Here is a 22,170-nt window from a genome sequence, read left to right on the forward strand (position 1 = left end):
AATTCAGATAATTCAGATAATTCAGATAATTCAGATAATTCAGATAATTCAGATAATTCAGATAATTCAGATAATTCAGATAATTCAGATAATTCAGATAATTCAAGATATGTAGATATTGAAGTCATAACATCAAACATCAACCGATACAATATATACTACGAATCTTAATTCCACTGTAATGAAGTAACAAACTACTACTTCACAATATTCACTCCTCATCCTCTTCAAACAGTTCAATCCCGTCTACAGCAACTTCGAATCCTTTAAAACCACCGTTAGCAGAAGTAACATCAAGTTAGGCTTAGTGAGAAGAGACTTACCGTCGGTGCCTGTTGCCCCAAACGTGATAGTGTTTACATCACCAGGCTTCAGGGTAAGCTGAACCGGAGTAGAAGTGTGGTATCCCGCGCGAGAGTTTAGGCTCGAGATGTTGACGGCCGGCTCATCGTTGACGAATATGTGGGCCTCGCCAGCTAGAGTAATGGTTATTCAGCTTCGATACCTCTTAGACAGAAGAATAGAATATTGCTACTTACCCTCTGGGTTGGTGACTCGGTAGTGGAAAGATAGCCACTGACGAGATCCAGTACCGGTGACGTTGTGGAAGGTCACGTCGCTTGAGTCGCCCACTATGAACGTGGTTAGTTAGTCCAGCTCTAACTAACACGTCTCGTTCGGGGTAGAATGTAATATGACTTACCTCCGTGTACAGAACGCTTGCTTAGGCACTCATTGCAATCTTTCACCACTTCCAACTATCAGCCTCTGGATTTAGGAGTTGTGGTTTTTGGTACGTTACCTGTCCTGCCTGACAATACGGCGTGTTCGGCCTCGTAACGCTTCTGGGTGCTAGGGTAAGAAACCACTCCGGTATTAACATCGACTTTCCACATCGAATGGTAGTCAATCTGAACCGAGTGCGATCTATACAAAGCACAGTTATAGTTAGCCAACCCAGCATCTAGTTATCAGAGGCTTTGGTGTTTTCGAATCAACCTACCCAGCATTGATGTTCAGGGGTGCCCACACATAGTTCGAGCTCGCTCCTCCTTTCGAGTCCCAAGCATCTCCCATATAAATATAAGTGGTCTTTTGCGAGCCCTTAACCGTCAACTCGAATGTGTTCTGCGAGCCGTAGGTGTTCTGGTCCTGTGGAGCAATGTCCGATCCTCCAGCCCAAGGGCCGTTAATCGAACTCGACCAGAAGACCTTGTTGGGATTAGCACGCCAACCAGTCTTCCCCGAGACAATCAAGAAGTACACCCCATCAGCTTTCACTATGCCTGGGGCTTCATATGCTCCGCTTCCTATTTAACTCCATTCAGCAGTTATTACGCGCTAGTACGGACCAAAGACGTACTCAGATCTGAAACTTTGTCGCCTAGCGCACCGTCACTGTTGATGCGGTTAACCTGGACGATATTGTGGTCGGCGCTGGTTAGGAGGAACCATGTATCTAATGTGATATATCCGTCAGTTAAAAGAACCCTCCCGGTATTTGATAAGCTTGCTTCACCTGAGTCTTCGTCGTAGAACATCCCAGTATCCGAATAGGAGTAGTCGTTTGGTGGGATATGAACCTTGGCCGACTGGCCATAGCCCCCGACGAAGTTCGCCGACTTTAAGGAAAGAACATAACGGTCCTGCTGGCCATACAACTGTCGCCACCCACCCATTTAGTAAGATTCCAACAGGTAAGAATGTTTCTGAACGAAGTATCTCATACCCAAAATGAACCGTTCGGCTTTGCTATCTTTGGCCGCCACATTCCACTAACAGAGCTCGCCTGTTGCCCAAGGTTCTTCCAGTTGATGAGATCAGTGGATGAATACAAGTTCGGCGTCTGGTCTTAGAGATATTGTTAGTGATTAACTAGCTTAGACATTATGAAATTCGATGCCATTTACTGCTAGCTGCGTGGCCGACCCAGTAGAAGGTATCGCCACGCTTCACGACACCTCCTCCATGAGCATCGATTTTGTTTCCATCGGTGTCATACCACACAGCACCCGGCGCAATCCATGATGCGCCCAGGGCGCCGGTTGCCGCGGAGGCCCACAAGAGTGAAGATGGCTTCATATTTCGTCGTAGCTTATCTAACCGGGCAGCGATTTAGCTTGCATGTGCTGCTAAATACATGCTCTTCTAGCTACGCCGATCTTCGCTCCCCTATCTCGTATTATATACAGCGTTGACAGCATCCCCTACGCCCACCGGCCCTCGGTGTAATGTCATGGCGAGCCTGATCGGATAATTAGTGGCTTCTACAAATTTTCTTATTGTCGATGTCACCGTAACGGAGGATTGATCGTTTCGGGATACGGACGCGTTCCCTCTATAGAAGGCTAGACATCACGAAAGTGCGGGGACACGATATAACAAAATCGCTATAGGGTCTAGCACCCGGGATCAAACAGACTATATAATACACGTTATGAATTTCCTTCCAGCATCTCATATATCTTGCTTTGGATTAGGTATGGATTTTGGTGGTTGCCTGGGTCGGTTAAAGTTGATTTAATGGTGTTCTGGAACGATCTGATTTGACAATACCTATAGTTCCAAGCTCCATCAAGCGTTTGATGAAACTTCTCCCTATAATAAATGCAGGAACAAGGTTGAATTGGATTGGCCCACTACGTCTGAATGGCGTGCTAATCACGCCAATGGAATTATCCAAGAGAGTGAATAGAGCACATCATTCAAGCTTGTTATCATCAGCAGCATAATAGCTTTGCTAAGCACCCTTTTCGAATCACGTTTACCATGTCTTCAGTAGCTACTTCATAATAGTATAGTTAACTTACTTTCAACCTGACTAGTTCACCGAGCGTGAGATATATACTCATCCGTCACCGAGTTATAATCCGGGAATTTAAGCGGAGCGTCTACATACGCCTGACGATTAAAAGGTATAATATACACTTGTGCTCTACTAGAAATCCTACACGAGCAATATCGTATAACTACTATCGCCTTCGTCGCAACTTATACCGTGTTTCCAGACATATATATGTTAGAAATTTGGAGGTTACTTCAACGAAATCTGGTATTCAAGTGCCCCAAGAATTTCCGAGGTTAATATCTTACATAGTACTCTGCGCTCGATAGTGCAAACAGTCAATGATGCCCAACTCAAACAATCCGATTCGATATTAAATCCATCTCCACCATTGCGCATAAGATGATGGATACCTACGCGTGGAGAATCGCTGCACCTCTCGCTACCGAAGCTAGGCGATACGAGGCATCCCGTCGGTATACCCACCCGACGGACCCGTTGCGGAGTAGACGTCGAACTTCTACACTACAAGAATCCTGACTTCGCCGTGTATATGTGGCAAAGTCCACATACTATATTCACCATCTTGCATCATGGAGGTCAGAAGATGGCGTGTGCTTGACGTTCCACGAGGCGACACGAGTGTGAAAGTTCCAAGGCGTCATTTCCCTAGGCGCTGCAGCATGCAGCTATGTACGGTCCCGTAGCTAAAAGGAAAGGGGCGTCATCACAGCTTCTGAACGGGACTTTGCAGATTGACACGACTGCCGCGTTTCGTGGTCGAGCACGGGAAGCGAAAACTGCCTGGACCCGGCCCCCGACCGACGCTCTCGCACGCACCGTACGGTGGTCAAGCGGATACGGCGTCTCGGTGCGTGGGGATCACTGTCGAAACCGCGTCGAACAACGCATAAGGGTATGGAGATAGACCCATAACTTGTCAACTTGTCGACAATGAGCTTGCTACGGGCTGCCCGCGTGGATAGACGGCCCGGCTCGTGCGCAAGAAGCCAACGTGTATACCTGAAATATAGAGATCGTAGCGCGGACGGGTATACTTGCATGTGGTGGATGGGGCTTCGAGAAGCCCTATCACCATCCGGTAGGTATAGCTCTACGAATTGAGCTACAAAGGCGATACCATGTGGTATCGCGTGGCATCAAACGGGTGGGAAAAGAACGACGATGTCCTAATTTAAGAAGCTTCAGGTTTATCATGACACGACTAATGGCTACTTGGCAAACGCTCGACGCTAATCTTTCTTACACCGCAGTATTCGGATTCATCCTACGATGGTAGACTCAGCTCGCTTACCGGAATAGCTACTCGCAAATGATACTACGTGGGCGTGCTCTGCTGGCGCCGGTCGATCGCTTATTCCAAGAGGCAATAGCCGTCTAAATCATTAGGATTAGGGGTATTTCAGCCAAGAGTTTTCGAGATGATTTTTGAGCGGTAAGGACATTATCTCGGAATGGCCTATTTGTCGTATCCTGGCATGTGAACCAGACCCAAATCCACCGTCATTGTTCTCCTGAAGCTGTACCGTAATTAGTCGGATCACATTGGCTACTCATAGGTCATTATCTTTGCATGTTGCCCATGAACCCCCTAATAGCGAATTTACATTAGCCGCGATCGCCATAAACCACCAGAGCACACTATCAAAGATCGTAGAGCTGAAAAAGGGGCCATATTCAGTAGGCGTTTGCATGTCGTGATGATTCAGCCGTGCTACATTACAAATGAATTGGCATTACCGAGGCACTTAGAATCCTAGGCTCAAAGTTCCTATTCTTATCGTGACTTCAGCTGTTTAAACCCGTAGGGCTTAATTGATTGGTAACTCGATATACTGGCTACATGAACGCGATTGAAGCTCCAATCGGGCAAAAACCCACCTGGTAGATGCTGCTAGGCTATTTGATATCCTTACCTTACCCCAGGCTAGGTATAATGTCCAAGCTTCGGGACGGGGTGGTTGGCCTCGTAACGTCTAACATTGCATCCAAGCTTTTGTCAATGCTTTTTGAGGGATCTTCGGATACGATACCGTAATTCGATAATGTCAAGATCTCGGCGTATAATGAGCTATCTACTATAGCTAGTCGCATCGATTGCGAAACAGATCTTCGAGCTCGGACATGTGACGAACGATAGATTCACGACGGTGGTAGGACCGGTTAGCAACAGCTTTTCTTGAATCTCTCCAAATCAGGAAGCTAATGGCTCGTAAAAAATCCTGGCGTCTCCACTTTGATCCAGAAGGTAAGGATGTGTATTAGGATTTGTATTAAGTAGCCCGGTTTTAGTAACCGGTTGTCATAGCAACAAATTGGAGATTTGACGATCAGGGGTAAATTGGACGTCAGCAAGAAACGTGGACAGAGCACTTTTTCCGGTAGGTATTCGAGACGTGTCAGGGCGTGCTGATGGCTTGGAACATACTATGTAGCAATTGACCGGACGATGTCAATCAATTGGTGACATCAAGACAATTTAGGAGGGTTTGAGTTGAATTTATCGAAAAGTAACTCCAGTTGCACCAGATTTGAAATGTAGACCCCACTCGACATGAGTGAGATCTGACCCCCCGTGGGACCGTGGGACCGTGGGACTGTGTGCAGCGGAAGAAGCAAAGCTCACTTCAATGTAACTACTCAGCCTGTCTGCATTAGGCGTGCATAAGTCCAGCTGAGTCGCACACCATAATCCACTGCATAACCCAATGAGCGGAACCCACGATATTACGCGTAATTGAAGATGCCTTGCTTTAATCTGCAAGTGTCAGCAAAGGTGGTTGGGAATCATGTCATTCCCAGCCGTGATTCGTCCTTGCATATAAGACCGATTCAGCTATCGGTTCTGTAAGTGGTTGGTTGCTTTAGTGCCCAGCTTTTCGAAGATGAGAAGATGAGACGCTCTGCCTGCTTTTCTCGGGAGATACCAGCCTCTTCGATTTCCTACAGCGGCAGGCAATCAATAGCTGCTGCGCTGCTGCGTAACCCAGTTTGAACTGTCAACTTCTTACGGTAGGCGTAATAGATGTAATATGTGTGATATGTGCTGCAATAGTGAGCGGTTATCATATTATGATGCCAACATAACACCGGTTGAGGTTGATACATATGAGAGTTCCATGGGCGACACGCGCGGAAAATAGTGACTGTAAGTCCTCAATTTCCACCTATCGATTTGAACCAGCAAATAGAGAGATATCACAACCGAGGAAGGCTGGCAAGCTGGCAACTAGGTAGCCTCTTTGTTTTTTGTTTTTGTTTTGGAATCCGGACGCCCCTACTATGTACATATGTATGTATGTAGGCTGGGCTCATGTAGGCTATCAAAGAGCTAAGAGGAGGCTGGACCGGTTGGAGGATTCGTTGGTTCGATCTGATCATCACGGGTGGCCTAGTGGCCCGGTGGTCCAACATGGATAGGCGATTGGGTGGACTTCCCCGGCAAACGGTGAAAAGTGAAACTACAGGCGAACCAGGGAATCAAGGGAGGAGGAAGTTGAACGAATTTGGTTCGTCACTGGCTACATGCTACATGAGCTAGATGCATGTAGGCTTGCATGTAGGCTTGAATAAACGGGAGGGGGCTACACTAGAAATGGCTGGTAGGGGCTGGGAAATCAGGAGACAGTAGGAGACAGTAGGAAACTGGTACATAGTAAAAGAAAGACAGTGTAAAAAGTGAGGTCGGTTGGTCGGTCGTAACTTACTGCCCCCGTGCGAAAAACAGTCTCAATTTCCCTGCCCCCAGCCGCTTAACTTGTTTTAGGGTAGGATAAACACACCAGACCCATGATGGCCCACTCAAGTAAACAAGCTCCTTCCCATTCAACCCCTGTAGAAGCTCCGGACAACCTACGAACACGACCTGCCACGCCAGTGCTTCCTTCCCTCCCACAACAACCCGCAGTAACCCGCAGTAACCCACAGTGACCCCCCAGTACAGTACAATAACATCGATACTGCCCATCTTTCTCCCTGCAGCATCTCCTATTTCTTTCCTTCCAATAAACTGTTCTGACACTTCACCTCCTTTTCTTCTAACCATCAAACCCAACATCTCTTTCACAACCCAATACAGCCTATCTTTCCCCGCTCTTCCAGCCTGAACGAGAGAATCGAGTACAGAAGCGAGCAATTTCCGCCTGCTTCAACTCCCTTCTTTTCTTTCAGTATAGTAGAAAGAAGAGCAAGAGGAATCTTCTTGTCTTCCTTTCGCCCTTAGTCGAAAGGTTGTCGAGGAGAGGACTCTCGCGCCGAAAAGGTCGCCAACCTGGACTTTGAAGCCCGCGTACCGGTCCCCTTTAGTATCTTCCCTCGGACATACAAGGAGACTGAGGTAGAGACCACCACCCACACTCACGAAGAGATTCAGATCGATCTCCCCGGAAAACCAGAGAAAGCCGGACGGGAAGGTCAATACTCTTCTATCTCTGCTTCAGCTCAGTTACCTCCGCGTCAAGAGCAACACTTCAGCGAAGAAGAGGTCCGCATCACACGTGAAGAAGAACGTTACCGCCGTCCCGGTGCCCACCGTGAGCATTACGAGGAGCACAGGTCAGTCTACCATATTTTCTTGATTCTTAGAGCCCTTTATCTCTTCGTAAAAGAGCTAGGATTTCAATAATTACGCAACTGGCTCCATTATCAGAGCCCGAGCTTCTGGTCTGGGTCAATTCCGGCCCGCAATGGATTCAATTTTGAGCCACCTAGTAAATTGGCCAATATGGAGCCATGGAGCCATGGAGCCATGGGGCCAGTGCATTGTTCATTTTCTGAAAATCCCTGTCAGGTGCTTGGGCCTTGGTCAATCCCCCCCCGTTGGCTAAGTAACTTGTAAAAATATCTTCAACTGACAACAAACCTCTTCCGATAGACCTCACACTCCTCACACTTCTCACTCTGAGTCTCATTTCAAGCCCAAGCACTCTCGCCCCTCTTCTTCTTTCTCTTACGCAGAGACTTCAATTGAGGTCGACCGCCACAATCCCCACCTTAGCTCCGTTGACCGCATCGAACGTGAATATCGCGCTCGAGCTCAGCCTTCGGTCTATAAAGACAACATCAGCGTAGCTGCCAGTACTGTCGACCCTCCCAAGCCTCTCACTCACTTCGCCAGCGAGCATACTCACGTCTCTGAGTCTACTGTCGACCCTCCCAAGCTTTTCGAGTCTATCCCCAGCTTTACCGAGGAAATCCGCGTTAGCGAAGCAACTGTTGATCCCCCTAAGGCCGGTTCATCCTACCACAAGGAAGCAGAAATTGCCGAGGAAACCGTAGAGTATCCTCGACAGCCCCCAACCCCTAGCTCTAAGAAGAGTAGAATGGGATATTACGACTCAACTGGTTAGTTCAAGTGCTAGCCTGATTATAGTTGTAGACCAACCCGCTAACTTGCGCAGGACACCACCACTCTCTCCGTGAAGGATTACACAAGATGGCTGACCGCGTCTTCCACACCGATAGCGAGCGTACCGAGATCGTTCGCGATTCTCGTTCCTCGGTATCCAATGGAGCTCCTTCCATCCCTAACACTGTTACCATCCCCTGCCACCATATCCGTATGGGTGACATCTTGATCCTCCAGGGTCGCCCCTGCCAGGTCATCCGTATCTCGACCTCGTCGGCTACCGGCCAGCACCGTTACCTTGGTGTTGACCTCTTCACCAAGCAGCTCCACGAAGAGTCTTCTTTCGTCTCCAACCCTGCTCCCAGCGTTGTTGTCCAGACCATGCTTGGCCCCGTCTTCAAGCAATACCGTGTCCTTGACATCCAGGATGGTTCCGTTGTCGCCATGACCGAGACTGGTGACGTCAAGACCGGTGTCCCCGTCATTGACCAATCCAACCTGTGGCAGCGCCTTACCCAGGCCTTCAACGCTGGTCACGGCAGTGTCCGCGTTCTTGTCCTGAACGATGGTGGCCGTGAGCTCGTTGTTGACATGAAGGTCATCCACGCCTCCAGCTTGTAAAGATATTTTAGTGTGGGATCAACTGTTGCCAATTTAATGTCATCATAAAAGGGGAGTTTTCTTATGCTGATGGTTTATGATGGAGTCGCGGTTGATCTCAAGATTGCTTCTCAGATCTTTCGCGCGTAATTATGTATGGATTGGAAAAAGGACGTTACGGATTTTGGCATATATCAGTTGATACATAGTTCTGTATATGGATGGTAATACAATGTCAAGTCTTTAACGTACATATCTGATTGTCGTCTTTGTTCGCTTCTGTGTATTTCTTGCCTATTATGATGGTCCGCTTATCTTTGCCTAAAAGGTATGATGACCATCAAGGTGCTTGGTGTTATCATATCTAAGGTAAGGTTCGGCCGAGGTCACCGGACTGCAACCAATCTTCCTTCTACCAATTAAACTACGGGCTTCTGCTTATCAAGCACGTAATATCATCAGGCGCAATCAGAAAGAGGAAGCTCACCTTCTCAACTTAGTTAAGCTGCTGATAGCTCTTGTTCCTCATGATCTTTTTGTTGAGGTAACTTGGCTGTTTCCACTACTTGCATGTTCTAACTGTATTATACAATCCATTATACGATCGTTGAATAACAGACTAAATTCTACCTGAACCTCAAACCTATCAAGAGAATATTGAAGATAGTTGTCTCTTATTATCCTTAGTCTCTACTCCGGCTTATCCACCTTATCTAAGTCCTCCAAGTCGAAGCTCGTGATCGCTTTACTTATCGTAACCACCATGGGCGCGCAGCAGTCCAAGGACTCGCCTGAGGTGATGGCAGCCATCGCACATGAAAAAGCCATATTAGAACGTCTACGGGCGCTTAGCTCAGAGGACGGCTTTGTCCATGTTGACAACGAAAAGGGAGCAATTTTCAATGGCGGCATATCTAGACAGCCGGAAAAGCTGGCTATTGAACTTACGCAGAACTGGCAGTCTAAGGTGCTCGCGGATCCTAAGAACAGGTTTGCAATCTTATATTCATAGGAATAATTAATAGTATCATTGATACCTCGATTAGATTAGCTCTCTCGGCCTTCAGCTCCGCGAACCCACGAGATGTTCTGGCTTCTCGGGCAACTAAGATTACGGACCAGCATGTGTTCAATGTTCGCATCCCGTTCGAGGGCGCTCCTATCACAAACCAGCGATCCTCGGGACGATGCTGGCTATTTGCTAGTACTAATATATTCCGGATTGCTATCATGAAGAAGTACAACTTAGACTCCTTCGAGCTGTCACAGGCTTATCTATTTTTCTGGGATAAGCTTGAGAAGTCTAATTTCTTTCTCGAGAACATCATCGAAACTGCTGATCAACCATTGGATGAGAGACTAGTTCAAAGACTGCTCGCCGACCCTATTAGCGATGGTGGTCAGTGGGATATGGTTTATAACCTCGTCGAGAAGTATGGTCTTGTACCCCAGACTTTATATCCCGATAGCTGGAATGCTATGACGAGCAGCACTATCAACTCTATCGTTGTCGCTAAGCTACGCGAGTATGCTGTTGTCCTGCGCGATTTGGCCAAAAGCTCGGCCACAACTGCCGCGAGCCTGTCGGCCACCAAGGACAAGATGCTACGAGAGGTTCACCTTATCCTGACGTTGACCTTAGGACCGCCACCCAGCACTTCCGAGGAGTTCGAGTGGAATTTCTTAGACAAGGAAGGGAGGGCGCGGTCGGTCGTTTCGACGCCGTACAAGTTCGCCAAGGACATTTCATCGCAGGAATTCCGCATTACCAGCTCTGCTATCTCTAGCATGGTCTCCTTAGTTCACGACCCGCGCCACGAGCCTCTAAGCCTAATGACTGTCGACCGTCTAGGCAATATTGTAGGCGGCAGGGGAATCACGTACATCAACGTTGATATCGAGACCTTGAAGCAGGCGTGCATATCTATGCTACGAGCCGGGCTGCCCGTCTTTTTCGGGTCCGACGTGGGCAAGTACAGCGAGCGGGGTAGCGGCATCATGGATCTAGACCTTTTCGATTACGAGCTCGGCTTTAACGTCAACCTCTACGGAAAGCTAGACAAGGCGGCTCGCCTCCGCGTCGGCGAGTCCGCCATGACCCACGCCATGGTGCTGACGGCGGTCCACGTCGACGGCGACGGTCGGCCCGTCCGCTGGAAGGTGCAGAATAGCTGGGGCACGGACGTCGGGTCCAAGGGCTGGTTCGTGATGAGCGACCGCTGGATGGACGAGTTCGTATACCAGGCTGTGGTCGACCCGAAGTTCCTCGCTAGAAAGGTTAGAGACGTACTAACCAAGGAGCCGATTGTGCTGCCCCTGTGGGATCCTATGGGGAGCTTGGCTTAAGTGAAATCTTGGGGGGGTGGTTGGAATTTAGTCTACGGTTATGATCATGGTAATGATAACATGTATGAACATTTTGATCTACTATCAGGGATGTGTTCAGGCCGACTGCCTATATCTCATTGATTGTTGGGATAGCTTGGCTGATGGCTTTCATGGGACTATGCTTTACGGGATCCTTGGCTTTGGGATATTATGAACTTGTGAATACTGCTTGGTTTGTCTCTGTTGACTCTGTCGACTATACAGCCGGTTCGCTTTAGGCGGTGAATTCCGGCTAATAGTGATTTCCACGTTCGCTAGGTATCTCTCGAAGGGCAAAGCCTACGTGACCGAGAATTCGTGAATCTACTCATTGCTACGAACTTATGTGACTTGCATGAAGACTTGTGGTTTGGCAAGGGCTCGTAATATAGCGAGCCTGCATATAGTCTATGGCTGGGCCTTGTCTATTGACTTGCATATGGTGTCTTCTTGCCCCCTTACCGGTTCGTAAGAATAGTGGGTATATAGATCGGCTGGTATGTAGGTATCTAAAGTGATATGGGAAAGTAGGTCTTTGAATCTTTACGGCCTGATAGGTAGCTGAACCCATTGCTTTTTCCACTTTTCCATTTTTCATTCTTTCGTAAGCCGCCAGGTTTCTAGTCGGCGTGAACTAGGCCACCTGTATGTCTAGCTTTTTTATCTTACGGTCCTCGTACTGTACGATACCTTCCGGGCGATGGCGCGTATGAGAGGGAGGGATGGGATTTATCGTGACTGGCCCGGTGGAGTCAGGTCAGACGAGATTGATGTCGTAAGGATAAGAAGTTGCAGTATAGGGACCGCTTGCTAAAGGTTGGACTACCTAGAACCGATAGTCAGCACCAGAAAAGGGGAAAGAATAGCCTGAAGGTGCAAGTCGCTATTTTGGTTGATGGGTCGGCTTGGTGGCGTAATACCTGGAGAAGGCATTGCCGGCATGGCAAGACTGCATATACTAGCATGTTGACAGCGGATCCGATCGGGTTGGGATGAGATCTTACGGGAACGATGTAAATGCCATTTCCTCTGTTTACATGAGCCGATGGGGGCAACGTGGAAGTTAGTATTCGCCCCGACACGCTGAGTTGTCTCTCCCCCTTTTCTCCTTTTTCTTCTCTAGGTCGGAACATCGATAATTCTCGCGATCCACTTGGGATAAACCGTTGTGCATCCGGTTCCACCCAACCGCTCTTCAGTAATATATGTATTGAAGAGATTCCGGCGACGCCCCAGCAGTGGGCGGAGGTGGCCTTTTTGATATTAGGGGTCCACGTTTTGGGACACTGCTTTGAGATGGAGCTCTCGTGCAGCCTCATGCACGTAGGGTCCCTCGATCTGGATACCTCTTTGGCATTTGCCATTGCGCAAGCTAGGTATCATCTATCTGCGTTGCTAGCGTGTTCATCTCACGGGTGTAACGCCGCACATATGAGTGGCTTCCGTCACACCGTCATACCACATCAACAAACAAATAAACAAACATACCTAAGCATATACGAAAGATAGGTAGACGCAGCTAGGTCGGGACTCGGTTCGGTTCGTCCTTCTCCTTTTCGTCCCCCCCACGCCCGACGGGTTCAGTATTGGGGGCCACCGGACGTTAGCCGGGCGACGGTAGCGGGAGATCGACTGATCTGAGCATATCGGTGATTATCTAGAGCTCCGCGTGCGTGTGGCAGCCACTTCGTACGCGGTGTGTCAGCGGCGTTCCGCGATCTACCCATGGGGGTAAAGGATAGGGTTTCACTACTTACACAGATGTGAGATGAGGCTACCGGAGGCTTCGCCAAAGGGTGTTATGACATCGGAAACATGGAATCGGTATGGAAGATGACGAGGTGTCGTCGTAGCATAGCGTAGGAATAAACACGAATACCTAGATGATGCATGCTCGTCCACTCAGCAAATCCATCGGTTAGAGCTATAGTAAGCTCGGGAATCATGGTAGCCTGGTCACATCCTCAGCCATGCCTTCCGCTGAGTGGTTGATCTTGGGAGCCTTGTCAAAAAAACGCCTTGGCTATTCGAAACCGTCGCTTTACCCTTCTTTTAACCCAACGTGACAAGATGGTAAGCAGTCATAAGATTCGACTAGGACTGGTGATCTGGTGTCTGTGTTACCCATCGTCTAAGTAAGGTCACAGGATTTTAAGCCGTAGTACACCTTCTGGCTAGTTGACCGCTTGAGAAACATTCTAGAAAACTCGAGAACTAATCGGAGAATAGGTAGGGCGGCGTTAGTGAATCAAACACGACCGCTGAGTTGTCCGACCATGATGTACAAGCGGCTAGAACAGGACTCGACGGTCTTTTGCCCAATGCCGTACGAAGGCGCATATTATTTTATTTTTACTTGCTTGAAGTTGTATTAAAGGGAAAGCGGGCGGTAAAGTTTAGGGCAAGCCTTCGGACTGCGGAATATGTTCAGAGGACGATTTGTTGCTGACCTTGAACACGGCCGTATCTCACGATACCTACCGTCCAATAGCACCCGCTATCATATGATAACCATTCTCGTTGGATTGTTGGTAGAGCTTGGTATCCGGCAGGTAAGGCTTAGCCTCCAGGTGTTTGATTTTGTTGGTTGGTTATACTCCTATCAGAATCAAGGTCTGCCTATTCGAAGGTCTCAAGTGGGCTGAGGAAGCGGGAAGCTTAAGTTAGCCTGGGTACACGGCGCCTAAAACGACTATGCGCCTGTACAGACGATCTACCACGTGTGTTCAGCTTGCAAGGGTGGCTAACACGCGGTTCCAAGAGTTTAAAGGGATTACATTTGAACGTCTATCTTCTATCGTCGGGCATAGCTAGATGGTCATAGACCGGTCGGTTCCTTAGCCTAACCGGCCGGGGTGTGTCGTATGTAGAAACTGATTTCTCATGCTAATGTTATGAGGTATATAATATGTTTTGTACGTATATCGAATGTGCTCTTTCCGCCCAATCTAGACTAGGAACCCTAGATTAATGAAGAGCTGGGCCCTAGGTATCATCGACATCTGTCGTCACCCCAGAGTTGGCTGTCGACGGAGCTTTTGCTACGGTGTATCTCCTCAATGTCTCCCTATTTCGTATGAGAGGTAGGTGGTAAAGGCATAGGCAATGCGTGTGAATGTTAGGGGTAAGGGATAGTGGTAGCGAACTACCCGATAAAGGAAACCTCACTAAATAACGCGGTTACAATATTCGTGCTTCTGAATCTTCCATACCTTAACTATGGGAATGGTCTGCTCTCCATCTTGGACTTACATAAACCAATCACTCCATTACTAAATTAGGTAACTCTAAGTAGGGAAACTGTAGGAAGCCAATTTGAAACGGGCTCTACAAAACGTGCCTTGGCTCATGGATGACATATGATTCGAGAAGCGCGATATACATAATGCCAAATGCCGCGAGGGGTTCCGAGGTGTTGTCAAGCATCGCATCCCTTGATACTATAGCAGCCCAATCATACAGGGGAGGTTGAATGATTCGCCACTTGGGCGGCTTTCTTCTTATTCACCACGGTAGACCGCGAATTGTGCTTCAATAGCCAAGGTAAAATACCTACGTACGTAGTCCTGTTAATCTTAATCACGAGTTGGGCAACACGACAATTCGACCACTTATGGATAACTGTAGTCTGTCTAGCTGAAGTGATTGAATATGCATAGCCTTCTGTTTCGAGAATTCCGCGCCATTAAAAACGCATGTCTACTATGTACCTACATGAGACGAGGCGAGACGCCGGACCCAGAGGATCGGGCCGGGCCACGAGGCACGAGGATTAGAATCTGAGTGACTTTTCTCTGACCAATTCCAAGTAACAATTGTGACTGAAAAGAAGATATCGCAGTCGCAGCCAGAGAGGAGGGACCATTGGGTTCCAATCGAGTTAGCGTTGAAGCCCGAATCACCAAAATAAGCACCAATGAGCGTTCGGAACCAGACCTCACCATCCCAACAAGCTCAAGAGGGCGGATGAGATATACTCTGTAAGGTGAAGATGACAAAAAAGGAAAAAGAAGTTCTGGCGATTGGTTCTGCTATTATTGTTGCTATGGCGAGAGAGTGTGATTAATGATGAATGTCGCAGCCGACAGAATAATAGGCAGTTTTTAAACCTCGGAAGAATATGTGCTGGAGACACCAATACGTGTTGCGTTAAGGTGACAATTTGACAATTAGAGGGAACGGGGCCTATTCGTCGTATGTAATTATCAACAATACTCATTGGCGGGTTACCAAATTGGAACTATGGTTGGTAGATTCCAAGAAAATGTTAAGAGACAAAACATTCCATATTTACCTATCAACACGAGAGAAGTCGAAATATTCGAAACCTAGGGATGTCTACGTAGAAGCGCTCAACAAAATACATATACATATGAAAAGGGCCAACATCCAATTTCCAATATTAGCAACCGACCGATACTAGCTAACTAACACTTATTAGTCTATGTCTATAATAGATCCAGGAACCATTGAACACTTACACGCCAGTTCTGGTACCTACATAGATTGCTTACTTGATAAGTCCATTCCCACTTACATACTGCATACTACTACGCACATATAATACGCTGGAATTTGAAAGCATTTCCAACCCATCCCCACGACATTGCGACTGTATGTACAGTCGATCCTACCTGCGACGGACAGAATAGCGGCGTAATTTCTCGGGTCGCTGATCTTGATTCGGGTGCTATTTGGTTCGTGTTCCTGGGGGATAATACGATCTAGGAAGGAGAAAGAGAAAGAGAGAAAAGCGTACTAACACATGTTGCGGAATATCTAGGTCAATTTACCTGGTCTTTTTTATTTTATTTTTATTTTTATAGGGAACATTTGATCCTTTCGTTAAACCCTACCTAGGTACCCTTCCCTTCGAACGGGGATTCTCCTAGTCTTCCGGTTCAGCGTAACCAGCCCTCGGCCTAGGTCACCCAAGCAGCCAAGTCTACCATTAACGCAACGCGATTCTATTTTGCGAAGCGGGACGTCATCGCCGAGCATTCTCCATCCTATTCGCCAAGTGGACACATCCTCCACCACACCATCGTCATTGTTACTATTTATCATATTTCATTTACATAGAGCGACGTTGCTTTTGCTCTATTACATACCTCCCCGTCTTGGTCTACATAGGTAGCTTTCTTAGCTAGCCTCTTGGGCATTCTCTCTTAACTTGACCGGGAAACGGGGTTTCTTGTCATCAGATCAGTTGACGTCGTTTCGACAACGGAATTCTCCAAAAAAGAAACCAATAGCAGGACGTGAAGGGGACGGTTTCGAAATTCTACCGTGTTTCTTCTCATTTCGAACCATACGACTTGTTCAATCAAATCACACCCCACCCCCCTTGCTGCAATGCATGGCAAAACCACACCTACATATACATACATGACCTGACCTAACCTTAACTGACATCTTACCTAAGAGTTCACCTAGCTGCACAAGGGTGAAATCCACCAGCTAGCTAGGTTAGAAAATAGTTAGTTACAGGCTTCTCTCACCAGTCGTTTCGTTTATTCCCATATAGAGAGCCTCTTGGCTATTATTACTATTCCCGCCAACGGATACTTTCTTTATAACTACCTCAGTTATATAGAGAATTATCTATTTGCTTGGTCGGTCCACTGCCGGAGCGAGGGGGATAGTAGGAGTCGCACATCGCACATATCCGACGGACGTCCATTATAGAGTTGAGAGATTTAAGTCCGTGATTGCGAGGCACACAAAAGCACGACACCCCGCTACACTACATCCTGCTACATCCTGCTACATACTACCTACTACTACATACGCTCATTATTGGCTATATTACCAATTCGACTTGGAGGGTAGAGGGACGGATCCTCTTCAGGCAAATACAATAAAGCCGATAAAGCGCACAGTCCCACAACCATCACCGCGCACCTGGTTGATCTCTTGGGCCGGTTCCTCTAGTACATTCTTGCACCATTCTTGCACTTTTGGTCGGGGATCACTTGATCCATCAGATCTGGAACAACTTACATGATTTGCCTCTTCCCGGCTGAAGAGTTCGTGAAAGTTTGTAAGAGTGTGTAAGAAGAGAGAGAGACCAGGCAGAAAGCAGAGAAGATCTGTAACCTACAATACTGAATACTGTATTGTACCTTGTGGCTCGTGGCTGTCTCAAGGGTCCCCATCCTGCCATCCTCTTAGTGGCCCAATTTCACCGCCGGTTCCCTGTTCTGCAGCAGTGCAGCCCAACCCGACGACACAAACTCGTAACGATACAACCCCTCCAACCTTTCAGTCCTTCCATGGCTTCTACCCCGCGGTACTAGGGACCCTTATCGTCGCCAGTTTCTTTACCAGGATATTCGATATTCGTTTATTCGTTCCTTGGTATGTACATGTAACTCCATGTCCTCTATCGGCCTCCCGTTCTCCGTACCTTGACTGTCGCCATTATAAAAAAATTTCACCATATTCTCCGAGAGCCATTTGGAATTCTTAATACATAGGCTTACTTTTACTCACCTATTTTGTTCCAGGTAGACCCATTCTTTTTTTTTTTCTATTTTCTATGACCTGACAAAAACGTACGGAAGAGAAGGGCACAAGACTCCTTTCGCCCCCAAATTTGGAAAATCTTCTACTCACGAAACCTGGTCATTTTCACACCAGACCTAATAATATAAGCCGGACATAATTACGTCCGTCCCACCCCCGTCTTTGCGGAATTTCCAGCTTTTCTAAATTTTGCTCTATCCTTTTTCTCTGACTCACATCCAAAAAGACAACCCACCAACCAACCCGCCAACCCGCCAACCCTCAACCCTCGACTAAGAAGACGAATTTTGGTTACATCGTGATCGTGATCGTTGTTGGCTAGCAGAAGACTTGCGCTGCGTCATATTATATTCTGAATAAGCTAAATAAGCTAGTCGACACTATGGCTGAGCCACGATACCGTTATTCGGGTCGTAGGTCGCCTCAAGTTAACCCCGCGCGAGCATCGATGCCCGTGAATATTGGGTATAACCCTCATTACAGCGGGGATCTTCATACAGTTCAGACGGCTCGTTATGATGCCGCTGTCCCAAGAAGAGCGACTGATCATAAAGTGACCTCGAATCCCACTGCTACTATCACCACTTATAACGTTACTAAAGAGCCTGCTGCTGCTGCTGCATCTGCTTCCGCCGCCGCCGTCGCCGCACAACGAAGCTCTAATTCGAATACATCCCGTCGTCGTTCGTCGACGGTAGATACCAATCCTGTAAAGCCTATTATAGTTACCACCAATCACGCTTCTCGACCTCACGGCGCCTCCTCTCATACGTCGTCTGCTGCGCGTACAACTAGTCCGTCGCGCGATCCCTACCGGTCAAGCGATGAAACCTACTATACGCAACCGGCCTCTTCAATACGTTCTCGAAGCCAGGCTCGATATGGCCATGGTTATACTCAAAGCGCAACCTTAAGCAATGAGGAATTCTCCCGATTGAGGGAACGAGTCGGCGACGACAGACTTCGACCCCCAACGCATGTCGCAACCGATTATTACCGCTCTTCGCTTCCTCATGCCAATTATACGACTCCATCCTTCGACCTCAATAGCACGGCAGTCGTCGATTATGATAACGAAGGCTATGAGTATACAAAACCTAGCGATTTGGCTAGGTACGATTTGGATCATGATCGCCAGCTACCCCATAGAAATCGGAGGGAGAGTCTTGATCGTTCTTACCACCGTCCTACCGTAAACGTCGTGAGTAACGATCTGGGTCGTTATGATACTCGCGGTCGCGGACCACCTCCTTCATCTAGCGCACTCGAGCGTTACAACAGAACTACAGCCGCTGGTGTCTATGATCGTCCTACCGTTACTATGCCTGCTTTACCACCGGTACCTGCTGCTCCGCCGGTTGATCCCCTACGCCGGATTGAAGCCCCGAGAGACCCGTCGCCAGACCGCAAGACAGCTCGACCGCGCCCAGTTTCTTTATATCAAGACGCGCCAGCGCGCATGTCGCATCCCGAGGAAATCTACCGCTCCAAAGATGACGAGCGCCTGCATCGTCGCCAGGACCGTAAGGACGGATACCGCGATGATGATGTCCCTGCTCGCGGATTCGGGATCCGCACGAACACGAACACATTAGAACCGGAGCGCGCGGATCGTCCGGCAAGGTCAGTTGATCGGCGCGATTACGACGATCGACGCCAGCGACGAGACGTAGCAGAGCGCGAGCCTCGACGCCGCTCTGATGAGTCGATCGACTATACTCGGAGTCACGATTCTCGAAAGCCTACTGAGGACACCGTAAGCCGAACTAACTCGGTCCGGGACCCAAAGGATAGCGTCAGCCAGAAGAACGGCGTAGGTGGCCGAACTCGCGACAAAATCGCCGCCGGACTGGGTGTCGCTGCTGCTGCGGCGGTGGGCCTTGTACCCAGGGACACTACTAAGGATGATGATCGGAAAGTTTCACCACGACGACGAGACCCCGATGAAGATAAAGACACCGGAAGCTCTCGCACCGCGGATAAGTATAAGCCTAGGGAGAAGGATATAGAACGAAAAGCCTCCCCTCGAGAAGAGCCAGTCGCCGTAGACTCGCGACGGGAATCCCGGAAAGAGCAGGCGGACTCGACGTCAAGCTCTAGGGAACGCGAAAGGGAACGCGAACTTGAAAGGGAGCGTGTCCGTGAGCGGGCTTATGAGCGCGAACGTGAGAGGGAGCAAAGCCAGCGCGAGATCGAGAAAGAACGGGAGCGGGAACGAGAGCGAGAGAAAGAAATATTGCAGCGAGAGCGTGAAGTAGAACGAGAGGCTGAACGTGAACTCGAGCGCAATAGCCGGGATGATAAAACCAGAGTTAACGGATCCGCCGCTGTAGACTCGAAAGACGACTCGTCAATCCCCGAAGACTCTATACCAGCAACGCGAAGGCGGCGCCGTAACTCTTCAACCTTTGATCCTACAGACACGGTTGATCTGCTGGACGTAAAAGCGGAACTGGCCGCAAAAGAGGATCAAGACAAGACAAAGGAGAAGCCAACCGCCAAGGAGGCAGTATCAGACAAGGAGACGACTCGTTCTGCTTCCGTGGAGCGTATGTCGACCGGCTCGCGCGAAGAGTCTCGCGGCCGTGATAACATCACTGCTGCAGAGAGGGAGAAGCAAGTCCGGGTCGTCTCGCCTCCGCGAGAGAAGTCTGATCAGAAGCCCATCAAGGGCATCCTAAAGCCGCCGAGCGCAAAGTTCCCCGAGGATCAAAACCCTATCCGAGAAGGCGTCGCGCCGCACAAGGACGACAAGACGAAGAAGGGCGTCCCGCCAGGTGCCCGCTGGACCAAGATCAACAGGAAACTGATCAACCCCGCCGCCCTGGAGAACGGCAAGGAACGCTTCGAAGTCCGCGACGACTTCGTCATCGTTCTACGGGTCTTGACCAAGGAGGACATCCAGAAATACGCCAACGACACCGCCAAGATTCGAGGTACGTTCCAAGTCGAGGCAGCTAGCTAGCTAGCTAGCTATATAAGCCTACCTATCCATCCCATATCTATCTATTCCAAAACACAACACATTTACTAACGAGCAGAGCAGCCGAGAAGAGGAGAGAATACGAGAAGCAGTTCGGCCAAGAGCGCAACTACGAGTCCCACCGCGAGGACCGCGACTACTCGGACGACGAGAGGCGCATCCATCACAGCAACCCTCGCGACCACAAGAACGACCACGACTACAGAAAATACCGCGACCGGGACGACGACAGAGACCGTCCCCGCCGCGCGCACAGGCACGGTTCGGATTCCGACGACGGCGACGTCCGCGGCCGGAGGGCGATCGAGTACGACGTCAGCAGCAACACCAGCCACGAGACCCGTCCCCACCGTTCTTCTCATCGCGACTACGACGCCGTGTCTACCAAGGCAAGCGACAGGCGTTAGTTAAGCCAGCCTACCTTTTCCGCGACTACTACTACTACTATATAAAAGATGTATATGATACGCTATTTTCTCGTTCCCGTGTATCCATCCATCCATCCATCACCGAGGAGAACCAACCGTCTTCAGATCTATCTTTTGAGATATGTAGACTCGAGCGCGTCAGGGGTATATATATATATATACCTACCTATATATGTGTGTATGTGCGTGTGTATATGGAAGAGAAGAAGATGATACGATACGATGCATGTAAAGAAAGATGTATGTGTGCGGGAAGGGATGATGGAATTTTTTTTTCTTTTTTTTTCTTTGTTATCTTACGTATATACGAATGATTACGATACGACTTACATGTATGCGGGTTGACGAGCGAGCGAGCGAGCGAGCGTGTACGGAGCAAGGGTGCAAGATAAGGGAAGGAATAAGGATATATAGGTATTTTGGGGTTTTTCTAGATTATTATGTTATGTATAGTCCGTCGTTTGGCTTTTTCTTTTTTTCTCTTCTCCATCTCTCTGATGACCCTTTCCCCTTTGTTACCACTTACAATTATCACCGCCAAAAAGTCAGATACCCGCAGAAGAAGAAGACGAAGAAGAAGAGCGCTACGAGGAAGAGTTGCGAAAAGGGGGGTGGTGGGGAGCTGAGTTGGATGATGTGACAGACAGGAAGGTCTTAGTTAGATATACCCCGTAGATTCCTTTCGTGTTTTTTTATATTTTATTTTATATGAATGATACGAGTTATGCAAATGGAGATATGCTATGTATTCGACAGGTTCTCAAGTACTATACCTACAAAGAATGTATGTAATGTCGAAAAGTAGAGTGAAATGACTAGGTAGTAAGTAGTTACGGTGTGAGTGAGGCTTATGTGGCTAACGAGCTGAAAAGGGAGCCATGTATGTATATTCTTTGTAAGCCCAAGATATTTTTAATTTATGGTTTGTCATATCTATCACCCCTTGGGTCACCATACCATACCACACATCTGCCACTAAGCTTATTAGTTTGTTTACTCGTACGTGCGAGACGTAGGTAGAGGTAGGTACTTATCCGTGCCCTCTCGCCGTCATCTCACTACGGCACCGGCCCGTCCGGGTGGGTAACGCAGGTAGGTATCCGCGCCATGT

The 22,170-nt window shown here is 48.5% G+C and overlaps 4 protein-coding genes across 4 annotated transcripts; 3 read left to right on the forward strand and 1 right to left on the reverse strand.

The window, feature by feature from the left end:
• Positions 1–98: 98 nt before the first annotated feature.
• F5Y00DRAFT_240613 (carbohydrate-binding module family 35 protein) lies at positions 99–2,733 on the reverse strand. Its single transcript, XM_048008267.1, has 10 exons — positions 1,911–2,733; positions 1,730–1,851; positions 1,520–1,661; positions 1,364–1,459; positions 1,004–1,310; positions 803–927; positions 704–751; positions 540–632; positions 324–476; positions 99–264 (listed from the first exon to the last, which is right to left on the reverse strand). The coding sequence occupies exons 1-10, from the start codon at positions 2,080–2,082 to the stop codon at positions 212–214; spliced, it is 1,311 nt and encodes a 436-aa protein (XP_047863534.1). The 5' UTR covers positions 2,083–2,733; the 3' UTR covers positions 99–211.
• A 5,394-nt stretch (positions 2,734–8,127) lies between these two features.
• F5Y00DRAFT_253821 (translation protein SH3-like protein) lies at positions 8,128–8,774 on the forward strand (the record flags this gene model as incomplete). Its single annotated transcript, XM_048010099.1, has 2 exons — positions 8,128–8,149; positions 8,206–8,774. The coding sequence occupies 2 exons, from the start codon at positions 8,128–8,130 to the stop codon at positions 8,772–8,774; spliced, it is 591 nt and encodes a 196-aa protein (XP_047863535.1).
• A 415-nt stretch (positions 8,775–9,189) lies between these two features.
• F5Y00DRAFT_240624 (peptidase C1B, bleomycin hydrolase) lies at positions 9,190–11,475 on the forward strand. Its single transcript, XM_048008268.1, has 2 exons — positions 9,190–9,743; positions 9,800–11,475. Exons 1-2 carry the CDS (start codon positions 9,517–9,519, stop codon positions 11,097–11,099), a joined length of 1,527 nt encoding a protein of 508 aa, XP_047863536.1. The 5' UTR covers positions 9,190–9,516; the 3' UTR covers positions 11,100–11,475.
• A 6,183-nt stretch (positions 11,476–17,658) lies between these two features.
• F5Y00DRAFT_112599 (uncharacterized protein) lies at positions 17,659–21,204 on the forward strand. The gene is made up of 2 exons (XM_048003926.1): positions 17,659–20,584; positions 20,695–21,204. Exons 1-2 carry the CDS (start codon positions 18,031–18,033, stop codon positions 21,036–21,038), a joined length of 2,898 nt encoding a protein of 965 aa, XP_047863537.1. The 5' UTR covers positions 17,659–18,030; the 3' UTR covers positions 21,039–21,204.
• The last annotated feature ends 966 nt before the right edge of the window (positions 21,205–22,170 follow it).

This window comes from Daldinia vernicosa (genome assembly GCF_022497035.1).
Source record: "Daldinia vernicosa strain CBS 139.73 unplaced genomic scaffold F5Y00scaffold_32, whole genome shotgun sequence".
In the NCBI taxonomy this organism is placed as follows: Eukaryota; Fungi; Ascomycota; class Sordariomycetes; order Xylariales; family Hypoxylaceae; genus Daldinia; species Daldinia vernicosa.

Coding starts and splice junctions, on each gene's coding strand:
- F5Y00DRAFT_240613 (XM_048008267.1), bottom strand. CDS start 2,082: ATGAAGCCATCTTCACTCTTGTGGGCCTCCGCGGCAACCGGCGCCCTG. Junction 1,460..1,519: donor GTTCTACGACGAAGACTCAG/GTGAAGCAAGCT, acceptor ATATCACATTAG/ATACATGGTTCCTCCTAACC. Junction 928..1,003: donor CCCCTGAACATCAATGCTGG/GTAGGTTGATTC, acceptor TGCTTTGTATAG/ATCGCACTCGGTTCAGATTG.
- F5Y00DRAFT_240624 (XM_048008268.1), top strand. CDS start 9,517: ATGGGCGCGCAGCAGTCCAAGGACTCGCCTGAGGTGATGGCAGCCATC. Junction 9,744..9,799: donor CTCGCGGATCCTAAGAACAG/GTTTGCAATCTT, acceptor TACCTCGATTAG/ATTAGCTCTCTCGGCCTTCA.
- F5Y00DRAFT_112599 (XM_048003926.1), top strand. CDS start 18,031: ATGGCTGAGCCACGATACCGTTATTCGGGTCGTAGGTCGCCTCAAGTT. Junction 20,585..20,694: donor CGACACCGCCAAGATTCGAG/GTACGTTCCAAG, acceptor CGAGCAGAGCAG/CCGAGAAGAGGAGAGAATAC.